Consider the following 17,414-nt stretch of genomic DNA (forward strand, 5'->3'; position numbering starts at 1 on the left):
TGTGCTTTATCCTAACATTGTAGCATTAAAGTGTCATTAAGAGTTCACTAAATTAAACCGGCGTTTTTCCAAACTCTATTGTAGAAACGTATTTACAAAAATTTTTTGTATTAAATTTGGTTAACGGGATACTAAAATGGTTTGGCCATATTATTATATATTATTCAACGTTATTTATACTTCGGCAATGCTGCAGAACGCCAAAACCATAGCTGCCAAACAGTCGTCCCTACACTCTGCAACACAATTTTCGATAAATCTATCGCAGTTAAAAATACTCATGCTTCTCCTGTTGTCCGGCTTGTTGTTATTAAAGAAGGCTTTTATACCTGCAAATTGTATTTGGCATCGAATTAAGCAACCTCCAATAAGTGTTTCATTCTTGCCGCAAGAACTATTTACTGTCTTGTCACCAACGCTACCAACTATGGTTATCTACATTATTCTAATATATGAATATTTGGGGAGCTAACCAAATCTCCTCGAAGTGAATCTGCGGAACAGACCGCCCATATGCCGATGATATTTCCCTCTTCCACCCTTGCTTCGCAAGAGTTTATACCTTTTCATGACTTATTAACGTAATATTATTAAAACATTACCATTTTTACACGTGCTTGTACCTGTTAGTCGATCCTCCTTTGCATGGAATTTAATTCCCATATGTATAACTCCACCGTATGGACATGATACTATAGTGTTCTCCTGGATTTCATAAATTTCGAAATGGAATGTTTTTATAGCTACCTATGGAATTTTACATGTGTGACATACTTCTTTCTCTTTGTTTATGGAAGAAACTTGATATATTGTTGGTTGAAGTCCAATAGTACAGATGGCCCATGATATAGATCGTACATTTTCTTTCTCAAGTGGTACAGTGCATTTGTATCTATATGATAGCTGATGTTATTGGCAAAAGTAACCCACGATCCAGTTTTACATGGGATTATTCCCAATAGTCTACCTTGAGGATCGAAGAGTAATGAAAACCCAATAAGAATTTTTTGACCTTTCGGGCATTCTGAACCATTTGAAAACCAATTAACGGTGACTATAGATTCTCCGTGTTTAATCTATTGACATGTGAGAATCAGCAAATCAGTCAAATGAGTACAAATCCATGGGGAAAACTCACTTCCTTCATCAATCCAGTCCTACCACCGTTCTCCAATTTCATTAACGTTTCGTATGTAGCTCCGTTCAATTCCGCATATTTGTGAATCGCCAATGAATATGAATCACGCAAATTTTTATCCATCAAATTTTTTAGACTGTCTCCAACTATTCCAATAGGCATTGGATTCTCCGCTACTGAATTCCCCCAAATGGCGTACTCCGCATCTGTTATTGGTGTATTAGGCATATTTCCTCCTATAACTGTAATTGATTTTGCTCCTAATTCATCCAATTTGTACTTGTTAACAACTTTATCAGCTAGTAAACTTGCTGATGAAGATCCCAATACACTAGATACAACTAAATCAACGTCAATTGAGTCATTTTTAAGCGCCTGTAACTTTGAAGCATTTATTTTGAGTGTTTGTATGAGTTTCCCACCTGTATATTAGATTCACCTAACCTATTAATCTACCTACCTAACAGTAATTGATGAACATAATGCGTGCCGAACATTTCAAAAAATTTGATCCATTTTTTAAGAGGAATGCATTCGCTCTTTGTCATATCATCGATCATATCATGTGCCGAACACATTTTTTTAACTGTATCTGGAAGAGGTTCCAATGATTTCATAGCCTCCATAAATGAGCTCGTGGTATCCCTGAAATTATGATTGCAAACAAAAGAACAAACAAACCAGTTAATATTCAGAGGTATCCCCGCTTGATAACGTACACATATATCAGTATGAAGATACATACGTTCTGTTTTGTGAGCTAATTTTTCAGATGCGTTTTTATACTTGGCAGACGCCGAAAATGCTACGGCGGGTATGTCACCCTTTATTGAAGCATTAGCAGAAAAGACTTTTTTAAGTTCATCAAGATTTTCAATTTCTTGTATCTGTATATATATATATATATATGAAAGACAGTCTTACCTTAGACGAACGCCCGCAAGAATATACGGGCCTGACCCACCCATATAATGGGTATACTGCATTTAGAGAAGGAGAATAACCTTCGGCAGATTTTCTCCAATTGAAATTTATAATGGGAGCCCTATATCCTGGATCTAGCAAAGATTCTTCCCCTCCCATAGTGTTCCCTTTGATGGCATCGTAACCAATTCCAAGATAATCTGCGATTATGTTCAACAATATTTAATGATTGTCATTTTTACGTGTATGAGTATACTCACCCATTCCTGGAGTTCCCTTATCGAATTCATCTCCATGAATTTCAACAGACACTAAATCATCAAAATCAATGTCAGAAATATCGGGTATGGCATCTTTTAAACATTGTAAGACGTATTGTTATAACCTCACCACCATTGTTTACGACGTTAGTTTGTGATTCTACATCATCTATTGTATTTTGTGCATCTACTACTACGTGATTCAGACACCTATTAGCCTTAAATAGTACTAAAAATATAACGTAACACAAATTCACGTAATGAGTTAACATTTTTTCTTTCAAGGTGGTAACATTTGTGCGTGATCATAGGACTAGAAATCTTTTGAAGGGAAATGCAAGTATCAATATGCCTATATCCTATTCAGTGACTTTCCCATGTGTATGGTTCATTAGTGTACTTTTGATACAACTAGGTAATGTGAATCACAAGGTAGGTGTCAAAAAGACAAATTACTCATTAGACGCCACCTTTATGATACTTTAAGATGTTAATAACGTTTATGATTTATAGAATCTAGATAGCATATGCATAAATTCAACGTTTAACTTCGTTCCATATATTGATTCCTAGCATGGATGCCTAAAGCACACTATAAGGTTAATAGATACTCTCATTTACACACACATTGGATAGAAATGTATTAAAATGCACTTTGCGCGTTGTCTGCTTTCGAGATCGTCAATAACAACGACGCCTAGGCATGGCATCGACCAACTCTGGAAAGGTGTGTTAAACTAGGGATTTACATATATACTTTAGGCGGTTATTTGGATCCTTATACACCGTTCTCTACTAAAGAACGACTGTCTAAATCGGGACTAAGTTGGCCAACATTTCTGCTACGTCGAAAAAGTTTTGACGATCTCCGTAGTCTATACTTTGCTTGCTTGAAGGAAAAAAATTTGTTACTGGGCGAAAGATGGGCTTCTTACCAACAGGGGGCACGTGTGCCTCAGTATGGTAGATTGAAGAAGGTATTTCTGTATTAAATCTCATGTTATACCTTAGGTCCGTCTGACAATGAAGCGCATTTTAGGCGTCATAACCCGTAGGGAGATTCATCAGCAATGCATTCAGGCTAAAAGTATTCTTGCAGCTCAGGTAATTTAAGGCATTATATGCTGTATATTTACTATTTAGGAGGAAAAGGAGAAACATGAAACTCGTTTGTTCCAACTAAAAGAGCTACAAAAGGATTTGTTACATAAAGTAAAGAGGTTGGTTTATAGCCCATGCCTAGTAACCCGTATGTAATGGCAAAGGGGGGTCATCGCTTTAGTTTATATCAAACATGTAGAATGGGTGCAACGGAATCCCTAGCTAAGGTCGGTTGGCAAAACGATCTTTGTGGTATCGCATCTGAAATTGAAGATTTAGAACTGAAGATTGCACCTCTGCGAAAAGGTATATTGTGATTCCTTGATTTCAAAAAATGCAGAGACATTGCAGCTACGCACGCCTAACTGGCGCTATGAACGCAAGTACTCAGATTTACCTGGACGGATTACTTGGGACAAAGACTACATTCCAGCACTACGTAAAAACATGAGAAGTAAATCCAAGTTCTATTAGCATACACGAACTATACGTTGCAAAAAATATTAAAATTGCCAGTCCGCATTTGCGTTCACAACATAAAAACCCGACACAGATTTCAAATCTATGGGTTTTAGTGTAGATTTAGATTTGTATTTGCTGATATCGATGCTCCTTTTTACCGGGTTATTACTTAAAGATAGAACATCCGCGTCCACCGTTAATAATGATTGATTCATCATAGTGGATATTTCCCCTCCTGGGTTTCCAACTTGGACAGCTTCTTTTGATGTGATATTGGATTGTTCAAGAGTTAGGGTATCGGAGGCAGCGACATCTGCAGGGGTGGGTTGATACGCACGAGACATATCAGTAAAATCGCGCCCTGAAGAGCGATTTTCGGTCGTTGGTGGGCGTCTAATATCCTTCCCCCTCTTAGATGAACCTTTAGAATGATGCAGCGCTTCCGGTGGATTGTGCACTACGGTTTTCTCAATGGGTTCTATCCATACCCATGACTCATTACCAGTATCCATTGCTGACATCCTTGAACGATTACTGCATTGCAAATCTTCATTTTTATTATTCTGCATTTGTTGTTTAAATTCATATATGGGCGCGGGAGTGATCTCATTAACCGGATCGATATTAATCAAACTGTTCTTGTTGTTGCTTAACAAATCCACCTCCCATTGTTTTAGTATTCCAGCGTTATGAACTACGTGAGAATTAGGCTCGGGCGTATAAGGTTTCCCAGCATCTGGTACGGACAGTTTCGAACGCTTCGGAACAGTAGCCGTATCATCTGTTGTCAGGGAAATAACTCCCACACGCTTGCCATCAACGCCTACTTCAACATGTGGTTCACTCTTCACTGTGAATCGATGTGGCGATGAACGCAATTTAAATTGGTTAAATCTTATGGACGTGTTTGAGTCGTCTAATACACCACGCTTTATTCCAACGCATTTCTTTTGACAAGTACCTTCGAGTGCCTTTGCCAATAAATCATTGTAAGATTTAGTGCCTATATATTTCCATTCATTTTTTCGACCATTGGAAATCGTATTGCAATGAGCTATCCTACACACCTCATTGTTTGTTTCCAGGTGTAAAGCCTTAATCAAACGTTCATTTTTGCTTAATACATTTCGAGCGATTGTTGCTCCAATCGGTATATGGGTAGCTTTCTGAACCTTAAGGGTCATTGTGGTCACCCCTGTCTACATTCATAATTATCGATGTATCCCAGTTTCGGGTTACGTGCACTTCATACTTGCATCATAGTAGTCTTCATTTAAGAATTGAATTACATGGGAAAGGGAAAATATATCATAATTTACATTAGCACTGATTCGCGCGTCTTTGCACATATTGAGTGACAGGGCATTAGGTGTGCGCCACTTATGCCGGAGTGAGCAGCAGTTTTGGATAAATAGCCATTGCCATAAGTTCTTGGATTAAAAGTTTACAGGCATATGGAATTGTCACCTGCGATATATTTGTCTTATTGTCGCAAGCCGTGCATTCGAAGTTGTTCCGATTCAGATCAGCTACGCAGCAAAGGCCGCATCTGTCACAAACATGAATCCTGAAGGCATCGCTTTGGTCAAAGAGCCTTTCTTTAAGCATTTTAGCCGCCCCGTGAGAAATCATACAGTCGCGTTCCATTTCACCAAAACGAAGACCTCCATCTCTTGACCTACCTTCGGTGGGTTGTCTGGTGAGCATAGTAACTGGTCCTCTGGCTCTAGCATGTATTTTATCTTCCACCATGTGCTTCAGCCTTTGGTAATAAGTCGGGCCGATAAATATCTTGCTGACGATCATTTCTCCTGTAAACCCACAGTGCAATGCCTCGTTGCCGTGTTTACCGTATCCACACTCAAACAGGCGTTCCGCCACATGTTGCACAGTCAATTTAGAAAATGGTGTTGCGTCTCCTTCCATTCCGCAGCACGCTCCTACCTTGCCCACAAGGCATTCAACCAAGTGACCTATAGTCATACGGCTGGGAACGGCATGTGGATTCATGATAATATCGGGTACTATTCCTTCACATGTAAATGGTAGATCTTCGGTTCTATATGTCATACCTATGGTGCCTTTCTGCCCGTGCCTACTAGCGAATTTGTCTCCTATTTGAGGTACCCTGATGGATCGCACCTTAACTTTGGCAAACCTGGACCCTTTAGCATTTGAAGAAATCAAAACAGTATCCACAACTCCATTTTCACTTGTTCTCAGACAACAGGAACAATCTTGCCTCAGGTTTTCATCCTCTTCGTCATTACACGCTGAAGTTCTTCCAATAATGACATCGTCACCGAGAACACGGCTACCGGGCTGTACCAGACCGTCCGCATCGAGTTTTGTATAATCTCCTCTTTTCAATCCCACGCATGTTGCCGGATTGGGGCGTTCAAAACGCTCCACAACTGTGCTCCCAACATGTTTTTCTTCACTAACATATGTTCGATTGAAAGCACTCCTAAATAGGCCACGATCAATCGACGACTGGTTCATAATAAGACTATCCTCTTGATTATATCCTGTGTAACACATAATGGCCACAATGGCATTGATTCCAGCAGGAAGTTCCCTGAATCTAAGGAATTCCATGGAACGAGTGCAAACAAGTGGTTTCTGAGGGTAGTATAATAAATGGCTAAGCGGATCCATCCTGAGATTGAAATTTGTGGCATAGACACCCATAGCCTGTTTACCCATAGCACTTTGGTATGTGTTCCTGGGTGACTGGTTCTGGTCAGGAAACGGAATTATTGACGCACATACACCTAATATCATAGATGGATGGATTTCACAATGTGTGTAGGTGTTGCAATATGTGCTATTGTTTTTCAAATCTTCTGCAAACATGGCAATCATGCACATTTCTTCCTCTTCGCAATCAACATATTCAACAACCCCTGATTCAATAAGACCATCCCAATTGCACTCATTGTTATCTAATCTTGCGATATCTGTCTTAGTAATAGCAAGAGTATTGCCATTTTCGACGATTAACAGTGGACGCATGGCCCTACCTGCATCTGTAAATATTTTTACTTCCTGGGAGACGATGTCACAAACAATGCTAGTTTCAGCGGCAATGTTCCCCCTCCTACGAAGTTCCAGTAGTGTTTTAACAAGGCTTTCGGCCTCATCAAAGCATCCTACCCATGTGCCATTAATAAAAATTTTGATCCTATCTTTTATAACTTCTGGTGGAACTTCATCTAATGAGTCCATTCCCCATTCGCAAAGGAATTCATTAATAGTAGATGCTGCAGTCCCTACACTGATGAAACACATAAGAGCCAAATTTTTCACCAGTCCAACAGCCTGGCCTTCTGGAGTTTCTGCAGGGCAAATCATACCCCAATGCGTATTATGTAGCTGTCTCGGTTTTGCTATTTTCCCTTCCCTACCAAGAGGGGTATTGAGCCTACGCAAATGTGACAAATATGAGGCGAACGTTAATCGGTTTAGCACTTGGCTAACTCCCGTTCTGACAACCTTGCCATCACGATCCCTTCCCCAGTTTCCGGTAAGAAGCTGGTACTGCAGTCCATGTGTAATTTGCGTTGCACTTCTGACAGCTCCTGCAACATCAAACTCCCTACCTGAATCTATTTGCTGTTGTAGTATCCTCTTTGTGTCTTTAACCATTTTCCTGAATAAGGTACCAAAACTAGATGCCATTAAGGAACCAGCAAGATCCAGTCTTTTCTTACCGAAGTGGTCCCTATCATCCTCTGGGATTCGACCCAATCTTGATAGCAATAAACGATGAACCATGTATCCTAAAAAGTAACACTTGCGACTTTCGCATCCCGGCTCCGTTCCTACATGAGGGAGGAAGTGCTGTCTAAGGAGATCTTTTGCGTATTGAACTCTTGTTTCTAATGGTGCACCGACTGTAGGACCACGCTTCCCTATAAAATCTAAACACATTTCCTGTGTCGAATAATCGGCGGTCTCCTCGAGAGATGGTCTCATGAGAGTTAACATCTGTTTGTCTTCAAAGTCGTAAACTATCCGCTGTAGTATATCCCTATCAGCTACACAACCTAATGCTCGAAAAAGAATTGCTATTGGTATATCAGATTTGAGGTATGGTATTGAGCCGACTAGCTGTCCATGGCTTTTAAATCTATTTCCTGCGATTCCCGATGTTGATTTCATCATTATGCTGAAAGGTGTGGTGCCTTGTGAGAATTCTGGTTGTGACCTGATCTCTGCCACTAGGCTGTACTTAGAAGGTTGCTTCTTTTTAAAAATATATATGTAATTGTTGGCCATTCTTTCCTGGCCGATTAAGACTCTTTCACCTCCATTAACTATGAAATATCCTCCTTCGTCAAATGGGCACTCACCAACATCAGCCAAATCATCTTCGCTTATATCCTTAGTCCAGCAATATGCTGACTTCAGCATCATAGGTATTCTACCTAGTTCTATTCTTGGGTATGTAATTGTCTCCTGTAAAGTTTCCGTGTTGGTGTTCTCGTCCCTTAGGTAAGTTTTTTGCTCGATGTCAACATAAATTTGGGAAGAGTATGTAAGATTTCTTAGCCTAGCTTCCTGTGGCCAAATATGTTTCAACACACCGGCCATTTCTTCTACGCATGGTTTATTGAGAGACAATTGGCCAAATTTTAGCTTGTATACAATGTTGTTCTCTCGTTCATCTTCTGGATGGTACTGTGGTTGTGGTCTGTTATTATATCAAAACGTAGGTGTTAACAACTCACGTAATTTCGATGGGTGGGTGCTGATCTATAGTTTCTTGCATGCGATATGTTACGAAATCATTGAAGCTTTCGATTTGCTGATGGACCAGGCCATGGGTATTAAAGAAAGATCCTACAAAACTTTAGTAAAGTATATTCATTATAGACGTTAGCACGCATCTATAGTATTAAACTACAGAAAACAGAATGTACAAGTCAGAGGATTGAGTGATGAAATAGACATATCCACGACATACCGATGACCTTCCAGCTGTCTTCATCAGTAAAAGCGTCCAATTCATTCTTGCCGTAGTTAATTACATTTGTTTGCTTTGTGATGTCATTATCCCAATTATTAAATGCATAGTTATCTTGTGTTTTCCTTTGGGAATCTATGGATTATTTACATTTGTGATTGTTGGTGCCTACCTTCAGCCCAGTTCTGAGACCTCACGAATTGAGTGGGCTCATAGACATGTCCGACCACCATGTCGCCTTGTCAATTGTTAATTTTTTATAATAATCCTAAACGAGTGTTTTGTTGCCGATCTCTCCCCACCTTTGAAACCAACCAACGGGGAATTATCCTATGACTAATAATTATATTCTATTTGTCCAAGTGGGCATATAGGCTGGTCAATGTATACTCATAAACACCTGGTTTAATTTGTATATTCTTTATCATTATCATTTCTGTTAATTCTAGATATCTATCGCGACCCTTTGCCCACCTATAGGTGTGTAGTATCATCCTGCGCCATACCACTGTGTTTACTCTGAGATATTGCTTCTATTAATTTGGCAATATGGCTCAATCAGATGCTGCTCGCCAGCGCCGTAAGCGCGTTCTAGGAGACTCTACTAAGAGGCTCAATTCTCTTAGTAAGCCTGAGTACGATGACGATGAATCTGAGCCTCCCACATCTTTTGTGGAGGAGGTTTTTCGTACTCAGAGTGGTAAAAAGACGCCTGCCAAAAAGAAGGAGGATAAGTCTGATGTGTATTCGTTGAATCACGTATCTACTCGTCGCATTGCATTCTTCAACATATTGAGCTACGTGGTCAGCTTTATTTTTGGTACTTACGCCTGTTACACTTTACACGCTGAGCGTGTAAGTATGTACTGCCCATTTTTCTTTCGTGGTTTGTTCTTCATGATGGATAAGTTCGGCGTAGGTCGTATGATAAACCATGCAATGGATCTTTGGATAAATGCTCCATTGTATGTTCATAAGAAAACTGTTATGGCCCTGACGTATGGTTCAATGATGATGAGTTTGTATCCTCTATTTTCTTCGTTTTTTACGACTAATGGCAAAAAGAAGCCCTCTGAAACTGAGAATTCAAATGAGGAGGAAGAGAAGGCTGATCAGTATGTTGACATAAGCGAGGAACAGCTGATCCGATTTGGTTCATTTGTTGCTCGTTCGGCTGCTGCGTGTCTTGTATTTGGACTTTTGGGTTACGACGGTCTATATAACATGCCGAGCATCATTACATTTCTCCGATAGATTAACACTATTCAACATTAGTAGTTAGAGTTCATGTGTATGTATATCATGCATATACAGATTATGATCGTTGAGTATTCGCCATCTCGGTACCATGAGCGTTCCATGGTAACTTTATAGCGAAGTTAATTGACGTGTAAAAATGAAATTTTGGGTGTCTACTTATATATGTGTATTCCTTTAGTGATTTTATTACCGTGTGTATGTGTAACAGTGATTAACACTGTCATTGAATTCCATCAATATACTTCTTCAAACGTTTGTCGGTTATATGATTCTTCTTTCCTCAGAATGGCTCCTGATTTAGTGTAAGTTAGTCTATATACCTTCTATTCTGTAAGGCTGGTGGATTTAAATAGCATTTTTGTAATGTCTTTTGCAGGGTCAGTATTCCTTCTGTTACTGAAGGCAAGGCTGTCCACAATGAGGACCATCTAGACGGCAGCAGTGCTGTGATTAAAGTGATTGTTTTTGGTGGTATTGATGGTGGGTGTGCCTTGGCTTAATTATATCTTCATTATAGGCATTCTGACTATGTTTGCTGTTGTTTCGGGTTGCGCTGGTGCAGCTATATCACCTTTGCAGACTATTTGTGTGACAATTGGTACTCTTTTAGCTTCTGCATTTTCAATGGGTCACGGTGAATTCATCAGTTCCAAGGCAGAACATGATTACATGGAGGCGGAGCGCCTACGTGAGGAGAAGTAGGTTCACTGATTTGATTTCGTAGCTCACTTTATCAGGGAAGTGGCTGAAAAGCCAGATATGGAGAAGAAGGAAATGTTCGACATATACACTGGGCGCTACAACTTTACACCGGAGGATGCCAATTGTTTGGTAGACTTGACGTTCAGTAACAAAGAATTCTTCCTGCGTCACATGATGGTTGAGGAGCTTGGCATACTTTTGGTAAAAGATGAATTGACGCCTGTTAAGCGAGGTATGATTTCAATTTGTATCTATATACTAGAACAGGGGTGATTATGTTTGGCAGCTTTTGCGTATTAGGTTCCTTCCCATTGGTTGGGTTCTTTGGTTATTTCTTAAACGTTGCCAAGTCTACGTCTCAGATCATAGGATTCACCACAACTGCATTGTTTTCAATTTTGGGTACCATGTGTCTTGGTTATTTCAAGGTTGGAATAAATATGCTGTATACATTAATATCATTTCAGGGTAGTTATACCAAACAGAGCCGGATAAAATCTGCTATGTTTATGGCGTTTAACGGTATTGTTGTTGGCCTGATATCATATTTATCTGGGCTTGCATTGACGGTAGGTTCGGATACCTCAAACCTTAACATGTCATAGGCTATGTTTCCTGATGCAAGTGTCTAACAGCAACTACTGCGTTTTATTTGCCTGTTATCATCGCAAAATGTACCCTTTACAACAGGTGCCATATAGTAATTGTTTGCTGAATTTGTAGTAGAGTGTGTACCTCTGCATGAAGCTTAAATCTTCCTGTCTGATCGTTTTTAACCTGCTGTTGTCTGTTAGTTCGTTCCTTCGTTGGCCAACAAATACAGTTATTGGCTGTCACTATTTGTATATTTAGTGAAGGTTGCAATACTTCCACTGCTGTGTGGTAATATACCCGGTGACATGGCGGGCATTATATAACTACTCATGCTTAGATTGGGCCATTTCAATTAGTATTTCATTTAATCTATTTGTGCAGTAACTGTGTCAATCCTTTATACGGCATTTGTGGCCGTATAGGAGGAGTTGTGCAACGGAACTGTTAGCTTATCTAATTCGTTTATTGCGTTGTGTAGATAAATTTCTACACATTTCGTGCTTCTCTATTATACATTTTGGTTTTTGCGTACCGATTGGAAGATTCGCGATTGGCCACAATTGTGTATGAAGCATGTCTTTTCGTGTGACCAGCAAGGAGGCTCTATCACGTAATTCTACAGCTTTACACGGTTATATGTGATTCTATCTGCTTGTATGTGGAAGATTGGTACAATGCATTGTAGCTTTCAAGGCCATATTCTATCATCGGTTGTTTTTCGCACATATTGACCCTTTTATATATAAAACGTTCTATTGGTTTGGATCTTTTTAGTATATCAATACATTGTATTGCGTTTTTTATTATCGTGGGTCTTCTTTCCTGAGCTGTCATTTTCATTTTTTTATTGACTACTGTGTTAATCATTCTGGCAAAGATCGGATTAATATACATTGGTTGCGTATATTTTCGAGTGTTTTACTATTAATTGGTGATAAAACATATGTTATGTATCTCTATCTGTTGTAACAATGGAATCATTATGTCAAAATATGTTTTTGTTGCAGCAGGACATCAGTTCCTCTCCTTGTGCACCAGCTCCACGTGCTGCTCACAGCTGTGACGCTGTAGGTCGTGTTCTTGTGATATTCGGTGGTTGGAGTGGCAATAATCCTTTATCGGATGCTTATGCATTCCATACTCTTAAGCGTCGTTGGATTCGTTTGAACTTGTGCGTGGAGGAGTCTTCTGTCACTGCTCCTGGTTCTAAGAAGAAGACTACTTTTAATTTGTCATCGCTTGTTCGTAACAACCATGCTTCTGCTGTATACGGTGGTGAATTGTTTATCCACGGTGGGCACAGCGGTTCTTCTTGGTTAATGGATATGTTTGCAATTGACGTTTCTAGATTGAACGATGTTTTTGACAATTACAACCCGGAGGTGCCTGTTGATGCACAAGTTCGTTATGTTTCTTGTGCCGGCAGGGTTCCCAGTAAGCGTGCTTGTCATACTTTTACTCGTGTAGATGATAAGTTTTACAGTTTCGGTGGTTATGACGGTACTATGTGTTTTAACGATCTTGACTGCTTTGACCCTGCCACTGCTACGTGGACTCGTTTGAGCAAGCCCAATGGTAAGAAGCCTCAGCCTCGCAATGCTCATGTGATGGTAACTGATGGCAAGCTTTTATACATGAATGGTGGTCACTCTGGTCCTACTCACTATGATGACATATATACTTACAACATTGCTACTCACACTTGGACTCGTGTTGATTTTTCTGGTGATGTGACTCCTTTGGCTGTTCGTGGTCATTCTGCTTGTTACTTCAATCACGAGATATATATCTTTGGTGGTTTCAATGGTGAGCAGGTGTTTAACACATTGTATGTATTTAACCCACGCACTTGTGCATGGCGTCGTCAGCCCATGGTATCCGAGGGAGCTCCTTTATCTCGCCGTCAGCGCAGTTGCATGGTCCCATTGGAGAACAGTGTATATATATTTGGTGGTTTTAATGGTCGTGAGTGGCTGAATGACACTCATATGTTGGAATACCGTTCTGAGTGCACTCGTTCTTTTGACCCTATGCTATCATCATTGGCGCAGAACATCAGTAAGTATTTGGACAACCCTAAGTATTCCGACGTTTCTATATCGGTTTCGGGTAAGGACATTCCCGCACATAAGGTGATTCTGAGTGCCAACTCTAAGTATTTTGACGATATTTTAAGTCAAGAGGACCCTCCTGAGGTGATTGAGTTATGCGGCTGGTCATTGGATGCCGTTATGAAGATGGTTGAGTTTATGTATTCTGCTAGAATTCGTGACTTTCACAGTCACACTCACTTTAAGCTTTGTGAGATAATGGGACTTGCAGATGCTTGTGCCCTCGACACTTTGAAGAACATGTGTCAGGATGTTTTAATTCGTAAGATGGACGTTGACAATGTATGTTACATGCTTAAGTACTCCAAGTTGTACAACGCTGACTTGATGCGCCAGCACTGCTTTAACTTTATTTCTGAGCATGCTGCTGATGTCATGCGTACACCAGCGTTTGAGGAGCTTTCTTCTGTGCCTTCTCTCGTCATGGAGTTGGCCAAACTCTCCGTGAAGAGCTGAAGGTATCACATCGCATGGTATTTTCGGAGTGTCATGTATTAGAACATATATTAATGTACAGCGATTTATATGTTATTATTGCGATATCTTAGCCTGTGTGCTGCATTATGGCGGCAATGGCTTTCATGCTAATCACCAGGGCATCATGGTAGCGATTGTCCTCTGGGTTGTTGCGATATCTTACTAGTGTCTCTATCTGCAGTGCAGCGCACGGTCCTAGCAGGCGCGCATTGCACCTAAATCCTCTCCTGACCACAATGTCATGATCACAGAATTCTCGTTCGCATGTGACTTGCTTTATGAGATTAGTTGCACGCATTAAATTTGTCCTAAGCATCTCACCTATGTGTATATAGTCCTGTGGTACCAGTGCCTTTTCATACTCCTCGGTGATGTTGGCGTTCGTCTTTAGTAGTACCATGCTAACTAGGTGCAGGAAACTGCTACAGAACGGCCAACTTCTGTACATGTCCTTAAGTAGCTCAAGTCGTCCCGTGCTAATGGCGTGTTGTAGTCCATCAGCTAATCCTAGCCATATTGGCATATTTAGCTGTACCTGTGTCCAACCGAATACCCACGGAATTGCTCGTATAGTGTCTATACCACCGTCCTTCGTACGTTTAGCTGGTCTCGAGCCTATATTCATTAATTTCATTTCCTTCACTGGTGTAAGTGCTGTGAAGTACTCAGGAAAGCCTGGTATATCGCGAACTACTTTCCTATATGCTTTGTACGAGATCTCCGCCATCTCATCCCAAAGCTCTATCCACTCTGGTTTAACTTCGATTGCATCTGCATTTACGTTAAATTGGATACATGACGTTAGGTAATACTCCATAGTTCTTAAGCAATCATGTGGCAGTGCAAACATGTAGCCAATGGTCTCGCCTTGGACCGTTAGCCTAAGGTAATTGTTAAGTGTCCCCCTGGGTTGTGACATTATTGCATGGTGTAGGGGCCCACCGCCGCGTGAAATTGAACCTCCTCTGCCATGGAAGTAACGTATTTTCACAGCGCTCTGCTCCGCCACCTGGTACAGCATTTGTTGTGCCTGTGTATATTACATATATTCAATAGTTCTTACCTTGTATAGCTCCCACGATGCCGCCAGACGTCCTCCGTCCTTCCCGGAGTCTGAGTATCCAATCATCACTTCCTGTGTGCTGTTGTGGTAAGTTATTAGGTAATCTCGGTAGCAAGGGTTGCCGAAGAGGCACTTCATAGTGTCGCTTGATGACCGGAGTGACCCTATAGTCTCCAGTAACGGCACTATTTTAACTCGGTGTGATACGCCATCACGTTGGCTCCCTGCTATTTTTTCTAAAAAGGTTGCAACCAGTAGCACGTCCGAAGCTTCTTGACACATGGAAATTACGTATGCATTTATTACTTCAGTGCCTAGCTCTCCAACCACCTTAAAGGTGCCTACAACGTCATCAACTCCATCCGGCGCTTCTTTTAACATATCTTCAGTTATTCCAAATTGACCTTTTTGGGATATTATATCTGAAAGCAGTGCCACCTTATCGCATTCAAGCATTTCCGAATAGCGTTTGTTGGATAAACCCAGCTTTTTGAAAAGGTAATCGGCTGCTAATGTGTGTTTAGAGCTATCTTGGCGTATATCTAGCCTGAGCAGGTACAATCCAAATGTTTCCAAACACCTAATTACCCCTTTGAGCCTAGAATTTGCAAACATGCTGCATCCTACTTCACAAAGCGATGCGTAGCACCTCTTCAAGGGTTCCATGATCTCTGCCACTGAGTTGTAAACGCATTTACGTATTCCCTCGGCAACATTGCTCCGTTCATTAGCCAGGTCCTTCCTGGCTATGTACCTTGTAATCTGGAATTAACTTAGTTTCCACATTATTTACCTACCGTTAACCGGGTTCCAATGTACCTAAACAGTGTCCGGTACACTTCATCTGGTTGTGCATCTGGCATCATGCAGGTGAACTCATCGGAGAAATATGCCCCAATGCCATCCATGGCACCCATATTTCCGAGTATGGCGCCCAGCTCCTTATCTAAAGTGCTCGTATATAACTTGAATTCATCAGTGGCATCCTTCAGAGGTAATTCTTCTGCCAACCGCTCCATCTGGCACTAATGTATAATCATGTTTTATACCTACCATATGCAAATATAAATCACAGGCGTGTATCTTATTGAAGCATACAGTTTGCCTTGTTATATCTGGTGTTACAAACGGGTTGCCATCGCGGTCACCTCCTGCCCATGATGAAAAGGTAAACAGTTTGGTGTCTAAAGGCAACGGTGGTAGATTCTGCTCCTCAAGGAATGCATCGAGGTATTCATACAAATTAGGCACGCTGTCGAAAATTGTACTTTTAATGCGGTGTGCTACGGCAACGATCTGGAATGTATTGATACCCATGTCGTAAGTGTTACCTCATCGAATAGTGTAGGCTTCTGTCTTCTAATCTGGTCCGTATGCCACATGGTGGCGATATGCATCTCAAGGTCCTTGATAAGCTAGGTGGGTGTACATCAGGGACAACTTGAAACTTACGGAAGCTTCCTCGAATGGTGTACACTTTTGCCCGTCAAATTGCAATAGCAACTCGCAGAGTCTTTTGTGGTTCATCAGGCTAGTGAGTCTATGTGTTTCCGTTGGATGCGCAGTCAATACGAAATCAATATGCATATTTGCGATGTGCTGGTAGATATCTTCTGGTTTCATGCCCTTTTGCTAATGCTCCCATGAAATTCTGCCTAGACAACATACCTTAAACATCTCCATTGAGCCACGGAGCGTGTACGTTGTACCCTGGAAGTCACTATCTTCCGCATTGGTCCTCTCATATGCATCTCTTCTTCTCTTTTTTTGTGCCTTGTCGGCAGTATTGCCTATGAACATGTTATACCAACGCATCCCAGGGGTGCAAGCACTTTATGGAAGTACACTGTTAATATAAGCAATATTGAACACGTCAAATCCTGGCATCAGAATCAAGGACGAGATCGCTCTTGATGCTGCGCCATAATCTACGCACAAATACATCTACTGGCACATCCTTTGTGTATCTATCCATTACATTCACTTACCTATGGCGCATATTATGCGTAAAGTTCGTGCCAAATGTGGCCAATATGACACATCCAATTCGTGTAGCTTCTTCCTAGCCCATTTGATATCTCCCGAATCTTCATGTTGCACTATTTCGCTGATTTTTTCGTACACATCTTCCGGTACACACTTGCGTACAACTTGGAAGAGTATAGCTTCCAGTAAAGTCATGTCTAGGACTAGTGGCTGTTGGAAATCAACATGATCTCCTTCTTGCCTATTTTTCCTCCGCTCTTGTAGAGCTGCCAATACATCACCTTCCTCCATTTTAATAGATGAGGTGGTATATGTGTCAACGTCTAGATCATGTGTTACATTGGTGACGTTATGAGGATGGTGTGTT

At 40.8% G+C, this 17,414-nt stretch overlaps 8 protein-coding genes across 8 annotated transcripts; 4 read left to right on the forward strand and 4 right to left on the reverse strand.

The window, feature by feature from the left end:
• Positions 1 to 164: 164 nt before the first annotated feature.
• On the reverse strand, positions 165 to 2,682 carry BBOV_II002020 (MAC/Perforin domain family protein). The gene is made up of 12 exons (XM_051767923.1): positions 2,453 to 2,682; positions 2,323 to 2,415; positions 2,063 to 2,262; positions 1,820 to 2,025; positions 1,599 to 1,783; positions 1,139 to 1,560; positions 931 to 1,076; positions 775 to 892; positions 603 to 705; positions 474 to 562; positions 363 to 435; positions 165 to 329 (listed from the first exon to the last, which is right to left on the reverse strand). Exons 1-12 carry the CDS (start codon positions 2,592 to 2,594, stop codon positions 175 to 177), a joined length of 1,932 nt encoding a protein of 643 aa, XP_051623132.1. The 5' UTR covers positions 2,595 to 2,682; the 3' UTR covers positions 165 to 174.
• Positions 2,683 to 2,957: 275 nt separating this feature from the next.
• On the forward strand, positions 2,958 to 3,910 carry BBOV_II002030 (Mitochondrial 39-S ribosomal protein L47 (MRP-L47) family protein). The gene is made up of 6 exons (XM_001609677.2): positions 2,958 to 3,049; positions 3,085 to 3,299; positions 3,334 to 3,426; positions 3,466 to 3,542; positions 3,623 to 3,729; positions 3,764 to 3,910. The coding sequence occupies exons 1-6, from the start codon at positions 2,971 to 2,973 to the stop codon at positions 3,895 to 3,897; spliced, it is 705 nt and encodes a 234-aa protein (XP_001609727.1). The 5' UTR covers positions 2,958 to 2,970; the 3' UTR covers positions 3,898 to 3,910.
• BBOV_II002040 (uncharacterized protein) lies at positions 3,862 to 5,134 on the reverse strand. Its single transcript, XM_001609678.2, has one exon. It carries the CDS (start codon positions 5,067 to 5,069, stop codon positions 3,927 to 3,929), a length of 1,143 nt encoding a protein of 380 aa, XP_001609728.1. The 5' UTR covers positions 5,070 to 5,134; the 3' UTR covers positions 3,862 to 3,926.
• A 75-nt stretch (positions 5,135 to 5,209) lies between these two features.
• Positions 5,210 to 9,096, reverse strand: BBOV_II002050 (putative DNA-directed RNA polymerase II subunit RPB2). The gene is made up of 4 exons (XM_001609679.2): positions 9,027 to 9,096; positions 8,855 to 8,989; positions 8,619 to 8,730; positions 5,210 to 8,581 (listed from the first exon to the last, which is right to left on the reverse strand). Exons 1-4 carry the CDS (start codon positions 9,085 to 9,087, stop codon positions 5,266 to 5,268), a joined length of 3,624 nt encoding a protein of 1,207 aa, XP_001609729.1. The 5' UTR covers positions 9,088 to 9,096; the 3' UTR covers positions 5,210 to 5,265.
• A 115-nt stretch (positions 9,097 to 9,211) lies between these two features.
• BBOV_II002060 (putative integral membrane protein) lies at positions 9,212 to 10,155 on the forward strand. Its single transcript, XM_001609680.2, has one exon. It carries the CDS (start codon positions 9,404 to 9,406, stop codon positions 10,106 to 10,108), a length of 705 nt encoding a protein of 234 aa, XP_001609730.1. The 5' UTR covers positions 9,212 to 9,403; the 3' UTR covers positions 10,109 to 10,155.
• A 199-nt stretch (positions 10,156 to 10,354) lies between these two features.
• Positions 10,355 to 11,510, forward strand: BBOV_II002070 (vacuolar iron transporter (VIT) family protein). Its single transcript, XM_001609681.2, has 7 exons — positions 10,355 to 10,416; positions 10,491 to 10,594; positions 10,632 to 10,812; positions 10,852 to 11,048; positions 11,084 to 11,244; positions 11,284 to 11,385; positions 11,422 to 11,510. Exons 1-7 carry the CDS (start codon positions 10,400 to 10,402, stop codon positions 11,446 to 11,448), a joined length of 789 nt encoding a protein of 262 aa, XP_001609731.2. The 5' UTR covers positions 10,355 to 10,399; the 3' UTR covers positions 11,449 to 11,510.
• Positions 11,511 to 12,286: 776 nt separating this feature from the next.
• On the forward strand, positions 12,287 to 14,022 carry BBOV_II002080 (kelch repeat domain containing protein). Its single transcript, XM_001609682.2, has one exon. It carries the CDS (start codon positions 12,382 to 12,384, stop codon positions 13,975 to 13,977), a length of 1,596 nt encoding a protein of 531 aa, XP_001609732.1. The 5' UTR covers positions 12,287 to 12,381; the 3' UTR covers positions 13,978 to 14,022.
• Positions 14,010 to 17,378, reverse strand: BBOV_II002090 (Phosphoenolpyruvate carboxylase family protein). Its single transcript, XM_001609683.2, has 8 exons — positions 17,050 to 17,378; positions 16,730 to 16,851; positions 16,514 to 16,693; positions 16,393 to 16,476; positions 16,115 to 16,357; positions 15,859 to 16,080; positions 15,062 to 15,823; positions 14,010 to 15,028 (listed from the first exon to the last, which is right to left on the reverse strand). The coding sequence occupies exons 1-8, from the start codon at positions 17,336 to 17,338 to the stop codon at positions 14,066 to 14,068; spliced, it is 2,865 nt and encodes a 954-aa protein (XP_001609733.1). The 5' UTR covers positions 17,339 to 17,378; the 3' UTR covers positions 14,010 to 14,065.
• Between the last annotated feature and the right edge of the window lie 36 nt (positions 17,379 to 17,414).

This window comes from Babesia bovis, chromosome 2, assembly GCF_000165395.2.
Source record: "Babesia bovis T2Bo chromosome 2, whole genome shotgun sequence".
NCBI lineage: Eukaryota > Apicomplexa > Aconoidasida > Piroplasmida > Babesiidae > Babesia > Babesia bovis.

What these genes read in the sequence shown, in the direction of transcription:
- BBOV_II002020 (XM_051767923.1), bottom strand. Translation starts at nt 2,594, where the DNA reads ATGTTAACTCATTACGTGAATTTGTGTTACGTTATATTTTTAGTACTA. An exon ending in TAACGTCGTAAACAATGGTG is followed by an intron (nt 2,416 to 2,452) that starts GTGAGGTTATAA and finishes AATGTTTAAAAG; the next exon opens with ATGCCATACCCGATATTTCT. An exon ending in TACAAGCACGTGTAAAAATG is followed by an intron (nt 563 to 602) that starts GTAATGTTTTAA and finishes AGTCATGAAAAG; the next exon opens with GTATAAACTCTTGCGAAGCA.
- BBOV_II002030 (XM_001609677.2), top strand. Translation starts at nt 2,971, where the DNA reads ATGCACTTTGCGCGTTGTCTGCTTTCGAGATCGTCAATAACAACGACG. An exon ending in AGTATGGTAGATTGAAGAAG is followed by an intron (nt 3,300 to 3,333) that starts GTATTTCTGTAT and finishes GTTATACCTTAG; the next exon opens with GTCCGTCTGACAATGAAGCG. An exon ending in AAAGTATTCTTGCAGCTCAG is followed by an intron (nt 3,427 to 3,465) that starts GTAATTTAAGGC and finishes TTTACTATTTAG; the next exon opens with GAGGAAAAGGAGAAACATGA.
- BBOV_II002040 (XM_001609678.2), bottom strand. Translation starts at nt 5,069, where the DNA reads ATGACCCTTAAGGTTCAGAAAGCTACCCATATACCGATTGGAGCAACA.
- BBOV_II002050 (XM_001609679.2), bottom strand. Translation starts at nt 9,087, where the DNA reads ATGGTGGTCGGACATGTCTATGAGCCCACTCAATTCGTGAGGTCTCAG. An exon ending in GTCTCAGAACTGGGCTGAAG is followed by an intron (nt 8,990 to 9,026) that starts GTAGGCACCAAC and finishes AATAATCCATAG; the next exon opens with ATTCCCAAAGGAAAACACAA. An exon ending in AGACAGCTGGAAGGTCATCG is followed by an intron (nt 8,731 to 8,854) that starts GTATGTCGTGGA and finishes AAAGTTTTGTAG; the next exon opens with GATCTTTCTTTAATACCCAT.
- BBOV_II002060 (XM_001609680.2), top strand. Translation starts at nt 9,404, where the DNA reads ATGGCTCAATCAGATGCTGCTCGCCAGCGCCGTAAGCGCGTTCTAGGA.
- BBOV_II002070 (XM_001609681.2), top strand. An exon ending in ATTGACGCCTGTTAAGCGAG is followed by an intron (nt 11,049 to 11,083) that starts GTATGATTTCAA and finishes ATACTAGAACAG; the next exon opens with GGGTGATTATGTTTGGCAGC. An exon ending in TGTGTCTTGGTTATTTCAAG is followed by an intron (nt 11,245 to 11,283) that starts GTTGGAATAAAT and finishes ATATCATTTCAG; the next exon opens with GGTAGTTATACCAAACAGAG.
- BBOV_II002080 (XM_001609682.2), top strand. Translation starts at nt 12,382, where the DNA reads ATGGAATCATTATGTCAAAATATGTTTTTGTTGCAGCAGGACATCAGT.
- BBOV_II002090 (XM_001609683.2), bottom strand. Translation starts at nt 17,338, where the DNA reads ATGGAGGAAGGTGATGTATTGGCAGCTCTACAAGAGCGGAGGAAAAAT. An exon ending in ACGCATAATATGCGCCATAG is followed by an intron (nt 16,852 to 17,049) that starts GTAAGTGAATGT and finishes ACATGTTCATAG; the next exon opens with GCAATACTGCCGACAAGGCA. An exon ending in CATCGTGGGAGCTATACAAG is followed by an intron (nt 15,029 to 15,061) that starts GTAAGAACTATT and finishes TAATATACACAG; the next exon opens with GCACAACAAATGCTGTACCA.